The sequence below is a fragment of the Cnephaeus nilssonii genome (genome assembly GCF_951640355.1).
Source record: "Cnephaeus nilssonii genome assembly, chromosome: 22".
In the NCBI taxonomy this organism is placed as follows: Eukaryota; Metazoa; Chordata; class Mammalia; order Chiroptera; family Vespertilionidae; genus Cnephaeus; species Cnephaeus nilssonii.
The window spans coordinates 22,368,876-22,382,478 of NC_137093.1; the positions used below are offsets into that span (position 1 = coordinate 22,368,876).

The 13,603-nt window shown below is 51.9% G+C and overlaps 1 protein-coding gene across 1 annotated transcript; it reads right to left on the minus strand.

Annotated features, from left to right (window-relative positions):
• Nucleotides 1–5,729: 5,729 nt before the first annotated feature.
• Nucleotides 5,730–12,230, minus strand: ISCU (iron-sulfur cluster assembly enzyme). The gene is made up of 5 exons (XM_079762286.1): nt 12,086–12,230; nt 10,432–10,545; nt 9,474–9,584; nt 7,588–7,666; nt 5,730–6,234 (listed from the first exon to the last, which is right to left on the minus strand). Exons 1-5 carry the CDS (start codon nt 12,197–12,199, stop codon nt 6,149–6,151), a joined length of 504 nt encoding a protein of 167 aa, XP_079618412.1. The 5' UTR covers nt 12,200–12,230; the 3' UTR covers nt 5,730–6,148.
• Nucleotides 12,231–13,603: the final 1,373 nt, after the last annotated feature.

Sequence of the window (13,603 nt, forward strand, 5' to 3'; positions counted from 1 at the left end):
AGTGCTTGCCAGCATCTACTGCGATGAGACAGGTCTCTCCTCTCGCTGTGAGGAACGTGAGGAGGCCATCCCTAGGGAATCTGAACGAGCTGCTTTTGTGTCCAGGGACGTCCCTCCCTCGCGTTCACTTCCCCTGCCTCTTCTTTCTCCCCACAAGGCAGACACTTTTCAAGGCCTGGGGAGCTGGGCACTGGAGGAGGGCGAGGCATCAGAATAGAAATGATCTCCTCGCGCTGGGTCAGCGCTTTCCGCCAGCTCGACTCCTGCCGCTGTTTCCTGTGCTAATCCCCGGGGGAGCTGCTCCCCTCACTTGTTCCAGACACAGCCCCAGACATTCTGAGGTTGCCTCAAAATGCTGGTGGCAGACAGACAGGGGATCTTGAAGCTTTGCATTCCTCTGCAGGATACTAGAGGGGGCGGGGGAGGGTGGTGGTGAGGCTGGGAGGGTGTGTGGTGGGGGGGAGGAATTTTTCTTGGGGGAGGGGGAGTTGGTTTGGGGTGTGGGGAGAAGGGCTGGTTGCTAGGCAAAGTCGGCAGAGATGAATCATGTTCTGGCGTGAGTGGGGTATTGGCAAAAAATGTGAAGTTTGTGGAATTTTTTGTTTGAGCTGGAAAGGAATATGGATGTATTGGGTCCAATCCCTCATTTTGTAGATAAACTACAAATACAGGGAGGGACGGAGGTTTGCTCAGGGAGTAGGGACGGATCTCTCGCCTCCTAGCTTTCCAGGGCCCTCACTGCGGGTGCAGGCCCGTGGCCAGAACAAGCCGCTGGGAGCGGCTCCCATATTGTACGTAGTCATGTTCTAGGCATCGGAGATTAGGTGGCGACCCCCAGACACACTCGCCCCGAGCGATGCAAATCCGGAGTGGTATGTGCTTCGAAGGAAATGAACAGCGTGATGGCTGAGCGACTAGCACCGGGTTTCTGCTTAAACCTGGTTGCGGGGGTGGCCTGTCTGGGGAGGTGACACTTGAGGTGAGAGACCTGAGTGGAGGAGGCAGCCTTGTGAAGCTCTGGGGAAGAGGGCTCTGGGCAGAGGGGCCGGAAGGTGCAAAGGCCTTGAGGTCGGAGTGAGCTCGGTGAGTCTGAGGGACAGCAGGGAGGCCAGCGCCCCTGGAGCGGGCTGAGCGAGGTGCAAGGCGGGCAGAGCCGGGGTCAGGCGGGGCTTGGAGGCCATAGGCTCCACGGAGAGCTCTTGTTCTGCGGAGAGTAGAGGCCCGATCTCCCTCTGACTCCTTCTCCTGCCCCGGGGTGCCCGCTAAGGGCCTGTCCTTTGGATGAATGAGCACTTAGTAAGCACCTGTGGTGTGCCAGGCTGTCCTGGGCACGTTGTCTATGCAGCCTGAGTTCATCCTCTCAGGTTGTCCAGGTGAGGAGGACACGTAAGAGAGGCCTCCACGGGCCCGGGACCACCAAGCCCAGGCATCCTGACCCGGGCTCTCACCCTGGAGGCCCTCAGCTCTGTGAGCTCAGCCAGAAAATGACTCGTCCGCACGAGCTGATTGTCCTTTGGTTCAGCAACCTCGAAAAAGAGTGGGAAAGGTCAGGAGGAGCCTCAGATCCCGGCAGCGGAGCAGGAATGCTGGCCAGGCGGCAGGGCCATGCTGTCCCATGCCTTTAGGGTTAGAATGGATGAGCACCCACTTGAAGGGAGATGGTCCTCAGGGACCCGGCTGCTGTGGGAAAGTGAGCAAGATTCTGGGGCTGACGGGCAACTGGAACAGTGTGAGAAGCTCCCACAAAGCTCCTTTGCCCCCAGATATTAAGCTCAGCAGATGCCTGGAATTCCAGCATTAACCAGTTATTCTTTGGTGGTAAGCATGGCTCTTGGTTCCTTCACTTGTAAAGTACAAATGTCCTTTGGAAAAAGAGAGGAAGTCTCAAATGCAATAGCGCGATACGTTTAAGTGATAGGGGCTCTGACCCTGGGCAACTCTTAGGAGCCATCACATTTGGAGCTCCCCATGGGGTCTACAGAGACTCTTGCTGGGGCTACACTGCTGCCCATCGCCTTCCTTTGCCCGATTCTGTGTTGTTAACTGCCCTTCCCACAGGCTTTGATCCCAGGGACACTCCCCAATAGACACCTTGTGTGCTAATTTCCATCTCAGGGTTGGCTTCCTGAGGCATCTGACCTGTAACAATGATGGTGATGATGACAATGATGGTGATAATGATGATGATGATGGTGACAATGATGGGGACAGTGTTGCTGCTACTGCTGATATTGGTGATGATGATGATGGTGACAATGGTGGTGGTGATGATAGTGATGATGATAGTAGTGATGGTGGTGGTGATGACAATGACAACCATGACAGTATTGAGGAGGGTTCTGGTGGTGATGGTGGTGATAATGGTGGTGGTAGTGATGGTAATGATGGTGGTGATGATAGAGATGATGATGATAGTGGTGATGGTGGGGATGGTGGTGATGTTGATGACGATGACCATGATGGAGTTATAATGATGGTGATGATACTGATGATGATGATGGTGGTGGTGATAATGATGGTGGTGATGATAGAGATGATGATGGTGGGGATGGTGATAATGATGGTGGTAATAATGGGGATAGTGGTGATGTTGATGACGATAATGGCATGATGATGGTGCTGATAGCTAACAGTTAGCATGCACTTACCACATGCCTGGCACTGTTTTTTTTTTTTTTTGCTAGACATTTGATAATTTAATCCTCACAACAGTTCTATGCCTTAGGAGCTAGTTTTCTGCCAATTTTCCAGAAACAGAAACTGAGGCTCAAAGAAGTTAAGGTCACATGCAGAGATCATGGCAGAGCTGGGACCAGAACCCAAGCCCCCACGTCCCCATCCAAGGTTGTTTTTAATGTCCCGAGGTGCTGCTCAAAAGGGGCCAGTGACATGGGGTGGCACGTAGTGTTTGGGCAGAGGGAGATCCAGCCCAATCCTTTGACCCATTGGCCTGAGGCCCAGGGCCAGTAAGGGAGGCCCCTGCAAGCTCTTTTGCACCGTAGCTCCAGGCAGTAAGAGTTGTCCTCACTGGGGTGGAGGGCTTTGGGGTTATTCTGAGAGCTGGGCTTCTCTGAAGTGAAGCCAGGGGTGGGAGTGTCTAACATGACATTTCCAAAGATAGCTGGGCGGGCTGCCGTGGTGTTTTGAGGCTCGGCCTTGGGGAATAGCTGTGCCGGGTGGTTGGCCAAGCACTGTGGAGTGAGCTGGCCTGTCAAGTGGTATGTGAAGAAGTCACATGGGTGTGTCTCCTGCTTGGGTGCAGCAGGACCCGCTCTGCTTACTTTCGGAGGCCTTGCTGTGAGGCTGGTCCCACGGCACACACAACATAGGTTGTTAGTCTAGAGGCTACAGTATTTAAAAAATAGTAATGACAGTACTACTACTAGTAACAATAGTAGGGATGGTAACAATAGCTACTATTAGTAATGGCAATTATGTCAATGCTAATATAATAATGATAATAGCAGTAGAGAATGCAGCCGTAGCCTTGGCCTACAATCCTGCCCCCACCACTTCCCCGCTGTGTGATCTTGGACACACCACTTAACCTTTTCGTGTCTTCATGTGTAGAATGAGATAATCATAGTGTTCAGGATTTCTGTGAGGAGTACATGAGGTCCCAGCAACTGTGCCTGGTAGAGTCAGGGCCGAAGTTAATCATAATCATGACAATGGCCGAAACAATGATGCACTCTTATTATGTGCCACGTGCTTTACATGCATGATCTCATTTAATCCTCATGTCACCCTGACCAGGTAGGCCCTATTTTCACTCCCAATTTACAGATTAATAAACTGAGGCTTGGGCGGTTGAAGGCCTTTGTTCAAGGTCACACACTGGTAGCCAACATTTGAACTCACCCTGTCTGACTCCAACGCTAAGGCAGATGTGGGGAAGCGGTGGGAGGGGTGGAGAGGAAGGGACTCAAGAGCTCTTTGGTGATGGGAAGTGACCAACATCTTCTCACAAAACTGTGAGCATCCATCAGAATAATTTGAGCAAACTGCTTTGCAATGTAAACAATGCTTCATGGTGGTTCCCACCCATGAGTGCACATTGGAGACTCCTGGGAGCTTTTAAAAAACACCAGTGCTCCGGTCCCACCCAGAGGGCTCTGATGCACAGCCAGGGTGAGTTGGCCAAATGAATGAATTGGGCTCATCCTGTTGGCTCACCTTCTTCATGCCAACGCTCAGGGCGCAGGTGAGCCCCTGCCGTGCGGTAGAATCCCCGGCATGTTCCGCCAGAAGGAAATGAGGCGGGAGAAGCATGGGCTTTGGGGTCACCCAGCCCAGGTGAGCCGGCTTGAGTCCGTTGACCTGTTGAGTCAGTGTCCTTGTTTGAAACAAACCTCAGTGGGTGGTCATGGGAATGAGCAGGATCACAGACGTCAGGGCCTGGCACAGAGCATGGTGCCGGATGGACAGGTGTCACTCACCGGTCACGATCTCCGTGGGCGAGTCCACGTGGAGAGCCCGAGACCCATTTGGAGACCCAGAAACCCTAGACCTGAGCTCATCGGAGGGTGCACGATGCCCCCGTGTGGTTAAAACTAAGTTTGTCTGGGAACAGGAGTGTCTCGAATGTAAATTTAAAACAATACTTATTTCTTTTAGCGGCACCACCTCATACTTGAGGTTGGGGCTATTCTGGTAACATCGTTTTGGCTGTTCACAAGCAGCTTCTGAGGCGTAGAACTCAGCTTCAACTCTCTGGGGATGTTAACAGGGACAACAACGTCTCATTTAAAAAGTCACAGACGTGTGGTGGGCAATTGTAGGGTTGTCCCATATAATAAAGGAGAGACCGTGCAGCTGGGAGGGCTGTGAATTAAACAGAACACGCCACCCGGGGCAACCTGACATGGCCCCACCCGGTGGCTCTAATTTGAGATCCTGCCCTGTGGTCTCCCAGGCTGTGCGCAGGGAAAGGCCTTTGAAGTTCTGAGCCTTCTCCAGAACCCATGGGGTCTCAAAATATCTTCGCATGTTTTAAAAAGAGGTGTATTTAAGAGAAGAGAAGCTAGCTTCTGCCAGAACCAAAACCACCATCAGGAAAGACAAACACAGCTTCCTTTGGAAGGGTGGAAGGTCTGAGGCTGAGCTGGAGTTCCAGTGTCACGCTTCCCTAGGAAACCAGGCCGCCTCTGGTGGGATTTTAGCTGGCTCTCAACTGTGGGTGCCTCAGAAGGCCACCCCTGCCCTGAGCTCACGGTCCGTGTGCAGACAGTTCAGAATGAACTATGTGATATCATCCGTGCAGGGCAGGGCCCAGGACGAAAGCAGCTTCTTCCCTGTGGCGTGGCTCGTCTGCCACCGTACACATTAGTGTCACCTGCCCAGACCTAACCCAGAGCCCTGGGCTGCATCCTGTATTTCAAACCCAGTCCCCAGGTGCTCTGTACCTGCATCTGGTCCACAGCTTCAGGGTATTGTCTGAGCCAGCATTTGTAGATTTCAGGATTTCATAAATGAGTGAAATTACAAAAAGAATCTTCTGTTCTCATTTCGAGTTGTCAATCTGTTGTTATTCTGCAGAGAACACCGCAAAGTGCTGGCCACCTCCTTTCGCCCTCCCCCTTGTTTCCTAAGCATGGCAGTCTCCGCGCGGTCCTTCCCGCCCTGTGTGCCCCGGAAGGAGCACTGTCGCCATGGGAACCCAAGGGGCTTTGGGCAGCACTCTGGGGCGAGTGAAGTACCCAAGAGATAAGGCTTATGGGAGAAAACCGTTGTCTCACATTCTTTAATTTATTATATATATGCAGATCTGTTTTATGTACAATACTTGGTTCTATCAAACAATCATACAAGGCATTCTATTGGTAATCCTCCCCAAAATAGATTCAGATAAAATAGATCTTTGTGCACTTCGTGGACTAGCAAAACTCAAGACTTACTGATTTCAGTTTTGAGGCTGTACACTCAATTCAAAATATACAGAATTAGGATTAAGGCGGTAAACGTGGGCTGAAAGAAACCACAGGATTCGGAACTACTGAACTGTATTCTGCTTGCATCAGAGCCACAGTGTGAACAGCAAGTGTCATGCATATGGCCTTTCACTGCAGTGAGGAGCTTCCTGAAATCTAAGGTGACAGCACGGGGCGGGCAAGCAGCTGAAGGCCCTGCTGGAGGCATCGCCACGGGCTCATTCCTTCTCCGCCTCTCCTTTCTTGGGTGCTTGCTTCAGTTTGTAATCAGCCAGGGCGGCCTTGATCGCATCTTCAGCCAGCACTGGAAGGACAGGAAGGAGAGAGACCTGAGTTTCTAGACAGAGAAACAGTCTTAGGAGTGGAATTTCTAAGAGGCGAGGGCAGTGGTGTTGGGCAGGGCCTCATGGTTACCTAGGTTAGTTTCTGAGCCTCTGTGGATCGACTTTCTTTTCTGTAAAACTAGACAATCCTGCTTGTCTTGCTGGGACTGTGTGAGGACTTACTATGTGGCTGGCACACAGTAGGGACACAACAAATATTCGTTCTCATCTGCTCACAGGAGAGTCTGAAGTGAATGTAGTGGGTGTTGGTTAAGCTAGCTGGCATAACTTAGGTCATGTCATTTGTTGATAGGATGGTGTCGGCCACAATACTCTCTAGTGATCTTAAACTTGAACACTTACTTAGGAGTGAGGCTATGGAGGAAAATAAAAACCGAGAGGGCTGGAATGGGAGCAGAAAGCAAGCCAATGGCAGAGCCTCAGCTCAGGTCTCAGGACCCGAGAAGCTGGGAGAAGAGGCTGGGGTTTTTCTGGAGCGTGTGAAAATGTTTACAAGCTATGCCCTTTATTCACGGCTACTTGAAATTCCAACTCAAGTGGAAAGAACTTGGGTCTTAGCAGACTTCCTGAAGACTGCATCTGCGTGTCCCTGTCCCAGTTCTCAGCTCTCCTGTGAGTCCTCTCCTGGCAAGAGGTCCAGCTCTCTGCTGGTGTTTAACTAATTTGGTCAGTAAACCCCCATCAATCTGTTAGGAATGCTGTTTCTCATTCCCTCCTTTCCCAAGAAGGTTGAGAGAAGAGGGAAATAGCTTTAAATTTAAGTCAGAGACTGAGCTGCAAAGCCAAACATCAGTCTTAAGGCATCTGGGCTTAGTCATCCCATAGATGCAGATACAGAGCAACGTATGTGGACAGGAAGTGAGGAAATACACGCGAACGGGGTTATGTGGAAGCTGAATTTTCTCCTCTTGGCCCTCTCTTTCCTGCAATGGGGTGGGAACAGCATGGATTCTGGAATCAGAGACTGGGGCGTAGATCCTGGCTTTCTCACTTAAGAGCCGTGTGACCGGTGCTTAACCTGAACCCGTTCCCTCATCGTAAGGGGAGAGGAAATGGCGCCTTCTGTGGCCTGGAGGACGTCGCTGAGGTTTACAGATGATGCTATGGAGTGCTCAGCACGAGGCCTGGCACACACCACCTCCCAGAGGCTGTCCTGGCGATGGCTGAGGCCGTGGGCTCGAGCCCTCGAGAGGTTATAGACGGACTCCGTGACCACAAAGGACTCGTCATCACTCTGTCACAAATGCACGTTGACTCCATTACCAAATTCCTCCCAAGTGCCCGGCCGGTGGCCTTCAGGGGCAGAGACTTACTGGAGCAGTGCAGCTTCACGGGGGGCAGGCACAGCTCCTTGGCGATGTCTGTGTTCTTGATGGTCAAGGCTTCCTCCACCTGAGGCACATGGGAAAGACACGCATTGTCACACACAGTGTCAGCGATGCTCTGTCTTGAGGGACAGACAATACCCTGGGAGGCCCCAGAGGCCCTCAGGACAGGATGAATGGGGTGGTTTCCGTTAATAACCCCAAACAAAGGACCTTCTCAGGACCCCACCTGGGTGTCAAGGCTGCAGGTGGGATTCTCGGGTAGGAAGTGTGCACAGTGGGGGGCTGGGGTGAGCAGGGCCAGCACAGACACTCTAGGAGCTGAAGAGGACCTGTGAGAAGTCTCTTAGGAATCAGACTTGCTGGAGGCCAGAAACAGGAGTCTTTTTCTTTAAAAGGCAGTGACTTCCTGTGCTGGTTTTGTGAATATCAGCTTCTCTGATGTCCTCGTACCAAATGTTTAGACTAAGTCCCTTCAACTAGCAGTGCTGATGGCACCAGGCGGTCGGAGGGGTGGACAGGCTGTGGACCCCAGCACCGTGGCAGTGGCACAGGTGGGTGCTGGGCTAGGAGCTCCCTTAGGCTCATCCTCTGCTGAAAGGAGATCAGCTCTGCCTGCCCGGGGCTCGGTCCAGAGTCCGAGGGCAGAACAAGAGGCCGGTGGTTCCTTGCCCACCTGGAACAGTCCCAGCATCTTAAGGAAAGCCAGCTTGCCCCACCTGTCCCCTAACTTCCCAATGCCACTAATTCTACTCCATTATGACTTAAGTTCTGTTCCTGGGAACTCAGATGGGAGGATGTCAAGGTCAAAGAAAGGTCCTCTTCCCCCATTTTCTGACCACAACTCACAGGCCCTTCGGGTCAGGTCCTGGGAGCACAGGTGCCTCGTCTCCCCTTCCCCCCTTTCCCTGCAGACAATTGGTGACAAATCACCGCAGAGCCACCTCCTGCCAGACAGGTCAGGCCTGTGCTTCCTTGGCCCAAAGGTGCTTGCCAGCCAGAAGGCCCCGAGCCACGGAAAGCAGGTGGCGTGTGGCATGGCATATGCTTTGCTGTCGAGCTGCCCAGCTCCCTGAGCACTCTTCTCTATAACCCTGAACTTGGTCCCTCGGGGCTACAAGGATGAGCAGCCTTCGGTTTAGCTTTTCTGAGAGGTTTGAATGACTAGATTTTAGAAAGTCCAGTTCTTTACTGGGCTTGGGACCTTCTACTTCTGCGCTGCTAGGGAGAGGCGCTGGCAGAGAAAAGGATGGAAAAGATGTTCCCGCTTTCTTTTCTCCACTCGCAGGGCCTGCGACCAGCCACCTGGGTCACTGTTTTGATGTGCTTGCTCACCCCGCCCCTCCCCTCGATGTGTGTTTGATTCTTCAATCCCTCTGTTAGTACAGGCCGGTTTGTTATTCCATGAATCCTTAAAAGCCACCTGCAGTCCTTCCCGAAACAGGATGGGAGGAAATAAACAAGAAAACAAACCACTACACAACACTCCCTGACCTGACCGACACGCCTAAGGAATTATACTGCCAGCAACCTTGGAGAAAGCAAGGTTTCTCTTAAGCTCTATCTTGTTAGATGGAGAGGTGAGGATCTTTTTTCTATTTAATTAGAAAGAAAACCCCAAATAAAAATCATCAACAACAACAAAAAACCCCCAAACTAAAAAACACTTAACAAAACAATCCACTGTTCCCAATGTGGAGAATTTAATAAAAATCTGGGTAGGAGAAATTAAAAAGAAATTCTCAGAATGTATTTTGTTTAAAATCAGTTATTTCTGCCCCCCTCTGCCTCCACCCACTAGACCCTTCCCTTAACGGAGAGCCGTGTTTGTGGAAAACGTGACTTGATTCTGTCAGGTTTGCGAGTGACCTTACCGTCTTTCCTTTCACCCATTCGGTGGCCAGCGAGCTGGAGGCGATGGCGGAACCACAGCCAAATGTCTTAAACCTGGCGTCCACGATCTTCCCCTTCTCATCCACCTGGATCTGGAAGAGACGGGTGGGGCTGTCTGGAGAAGCGGCACTCACAGGGCTTCCTGGGCTCTTCCCAAGACCTCGGTCTTGTTTCCACTTGACGTTCTGGCATTAATGACGATGTTTCCCGAGTTTGCTTTGTTTCGAAGAGCTCAGGGATGAAGAATTAAACAGACAATCGTATAGGCCTGCTGTACAGATTAGTTAAATAATACGCCCCTTTGAAGTTTTGGTTTGTTCTTTTGGAACCCTCGCCTGCTTGTTGGCTATGCAGTTCTGCTCTTGGCTGCTGTGTCAATCTGCCCTGGAAACGCTGGGGGAGCCTACGCTCATGGTCTCTAGTTAATGCTTTGTTCTTGGACACCAAACTGCATCTAGTGGTCCTGCCCTGCCCTGGTGCTGTTTTCTGAGATAGGTGGGAAGATTGGCACGCTACCCTCCCTCCATGATGAAGCAGATTGTGAATGAAGCTACGGTTTACCCAGCCTTCCTGTTGCCTTCAGTTTGGGGGAGGTCTGATTGATTGGATTTCTTATCTCACAGAATATGGCTAGCTCAACGGCTGTGGTTTTCCTTTGGTGAAACTCAGAACCTTTTACTTAACTGACGCTGGGATTTAAGCTGTTTCAGTGAGCAGCTCAGGGTGATCAGTTTACTGTATTGGAAAGGGTCAGCACAGAGTACCAGCAGGAGGGCTAGGACAGGCTCTGCTCTGAGCATGCACAACCCGCCTCATCCCGCCTCACAGGAGTCCAACTGGAGACCAAAGGAGATGATGGTGTATGCAGGTGCTCTGTGAACTATGAAGCACTGTAGGCAACAGATTCCCATCCCCATTCCAGATGAAAACCAGCTGTACCTGTAATTTCATCACATCGCCACACGCTGGAGCCCCCACCAATCCAGTCCCAACATTTTTAGATGTCTTGTCAAGAGACCCCACGTTTCTGGGATTTTCATAATGATCGACAACCTGAAATGAGAGTTAAGAGAAATCATGATCACTCTTTTTTGGTCTCGACTTAATGGTAAGCACCAAGTCAGCAACCTGAACTTGGCAGGCAATCAATAAATGCCAAATTTTACCTGGGTGGGAAGGCTTACGCTCAGGTCAGCGAGAACCGTTTGTGACCCAAAGTCTTTTTGCGTCTCCTTTCTAACAACCTTAAGAGGTTTGTGATACTGGAGGAAAACCATGTCTTCGTTCCACAGGCTTTTTAACCACCTGTAACTATTGGACCTTTACCCACCTAAATGGCCAGGTTTGGGCTCCAATGGCATTTTTGTGATTCCCAAATACAGTCTCTTCTCGAAGGATAATAATTATTCAAAAATTCTAAAAGTGACTATGAGCCATAAGTTGAAGGCTTTCCCAGAAGCCTCGAGGAGACTGCTACAGGGGAACCATGCTGTGAAACGTGTCCAAGTGGGTATGATGATAAAAATCACAGTCCCATCACTATTTCAGGGCCCTGAAACCTCCCCGGTGCAGCAGCGCACCCTGGTGGCCAGGAGGCTGCCAGCCCGAATCCATCCAGCGGGCACTGTCAACAAAACACACCCCTGGGTGGGGGAGGAGCCAAGTCCTGGGCGACGAAGAAGCCAGGAGAGAAATGTTTATTCAGACTGGCACACGGAAGGCTCTAATAACCTTGAGATTTTTTTTTTTTTTTTTACCAGCTAGCCTAAGTGTACAGATCGTCCGGCCCCCCTCCCCCCACCGTTCGGACAAGGATGTCGACTACAAGCCCAAGCACCTACAAGGTAATATCCTATTACACAACTAACCACATTCTTTAGTTAGTTGTGTCCGAGTGCTAGTCTCCTGTCCAAGGGACTTTACACGTCTCTTCCCCCCCTCTTCCCCCCCTCCCCCGTCACCAAGGCAAGGGCTGCAAATTACACACCCATCCCTATGCCCCGCCCCAAACAAAACATGAAAATAAACACATGACTGTGTGTTGGCTCCACTGGGAGGCTCTGAGCTCTAACAAGAACCACCACAGCGGCACCTAAAAGGTCTCTCTGTGCTGGGCACCCTGCCGAGGCCCCCGCAAGCATCACCTTGGGCAGGGGGCTGCTCAGGTACCCACTTTACAAACGGGGAGGCAGGCTCGGCGAAGGACAGCGACTTTCCCAAGGTCACTTGGCCAGGGCAGAGTTCCAGGAGTCAGGCTGGCAGGTCCTAACAGGACCCTCCTTCCTGGGCTCTTCGGATGTCCAAGGGCTGGGGTGCATGACGTCGCAGCCAGCGGCAGGGCCCGCGGACAGTTTTTTATTTCAGGCGCGGTTAGTCACTGCGCAGCGAGGCAAGTGGAGGCAGTGTCACGCGAGGGGGGCGATCCCTCCACCCAGGGCCCGGCGCCATCCCCACCCCGGGCCACAGTGGGGGCTCCCCAAGCGGCGCAGAATCCCGCGGCCACTCCTCCCTAAGCTGGGCTTCTGTCCGGCACCTGCACCCACCAGTCCCCGTACTCCCGCCCCGATCGCTGCGGACCCCGCGCATCCCCTACCTTCTTGTGATAGAGCCGGGCGGGAGCTGACAGCTCCCGGGCCGGCAGGCGCGGGGTCTGCAGCAGCAGGGTTGACGCAGCCCGTCTCAGGCGACCCGCTCCAGTCGCCGCCATCTTGCCGGTTTGCGCCTGCGTAGGCCGAGCGCGAGGCCGAGAGCGAGGCCGAGGGGCGGGGCGCGCCCGTACGACGTCACCGCAATTGCGTGCCTGAGCCCTCACGCTCCGGGCACGTGTCCTGCACGTGTCCGCGCTTGGACCACGCCCCTCCGGGGAGGCGGGGCGCGGAGCGGGGAGGTCTGACGTGCAGGAGGGCTTGTCCTTGGTGCCGGGTTCTGGATGTCAGAGGGTCTCAGGCTGGAGTGCGGCACTCACGTGTATGTCCACCAAGCCCACCGCCCGAATACGGCGCAGAGGGCCAACCAGTCCATCTTTCTTAACCCTAATGTGCAGCTAAGGGCTCTTCGGTTCCGAGCGGCTTAGTAACTTATCCAGGGTTGCTCAGAGAGTTAGATGCACTTGGGATTCAGACTCAGACAAACTGAGTTGGAATCCCGGCTTTGCTCCTTCCTGGTTGTGTGGGGTAAATGACACTAGCTCTCTAAGCCTCGATCTTTTGTAACATGTAATTCAAGGTCAGTTTTTTATTCCTGGGCAAATACCTACTATTAGTCAAGGCGCTATACGAGGCTTTGGGAATCTAACGGAAAGGAAACCAGACCTGCCTCATTAAACGTACTGGTGAAGGAAAAAGGCAATAAGTAAACACACCAAATACTCCCCTACCTCAAAATGGGAAGCTTAATTAAGAAGGAAACAAACATCCTATCCTGATTTTTAAAAAGTGTGTATGTCTATGTTATCTATTTTTGTATAAACAACAGTAAACTCAACTTATATATGACAATATCTGGCAATTGAGAGTTTCTAATTAAATGCCTAGTAATGTAATTTATTAATGTTGGTGTGCAGAATGAGATCTTATAAAACGAGAAAACTCACGTGTGTCTTTAACGCCTACTAAGCATCAGGCATTACATGAAGGGGGAAGAATCTTTTTGGGAAATGTGTTTTTCTCATGAATGGTGCATTCGATCCCTGAGGACTTGGGGTTTCCTCTGCCTGCGTTTGAGGGTCCGCTGGTGGGGATACTTGAAGCACGCGCCAGGTCATACCAGGCAGTAAGGTGTTTATTCCCAGATCATTTTGACCTTCTCAAGATGGCGGCAAACCCTTAACTACAGTCATCACGCTCACTCCCGGACTTCCTCCGATGGTCCTACTTCCTGTCCAAGGACCCCGTTCTGCCCGAAGTTGAGACGGAACACATGCCGTGTTAGGGAGGTTGTTTTTTTTCTCAAGAGAACTTTAATAAGTGTATAAAAATAATTTTCGTGTATTTAGAGATTTTCCCGTCACCTGAAGCTCACATTTTCCTTTCAGGCGGCAAGACAACGAGGTTTTTGGTCAGGCGCGCGCCGCGGACAGCCTCTCCCTCAGGGGGTCCTAGGCGGCCCAGGG

Bases quoted from the DNA above. Each gene is read 5' to 3' on its own strand.
- ISCU (XM_079762286.1), bottom strand. From the start codon at position 12,199: ATGGCGGCGACTGGAGCGGGTCGCCTGAGACGGGCTGCGTCAACCCTG. The intron at 10,546-12,085 runs GTAGGGGATGCG...CTCTCATTTCAG, and splicing joins CCCGGCTCTATCACAAGAAG to GTTGTCGATCATTATGAAAA. The intron at 7,667-9,473 runs GTAAGGTCACTC...CATGTGCCTCAG, and splicing joins AATGGGTGAAAGGAAAGACG to GTGGAGGAAGCCTTGACCAT.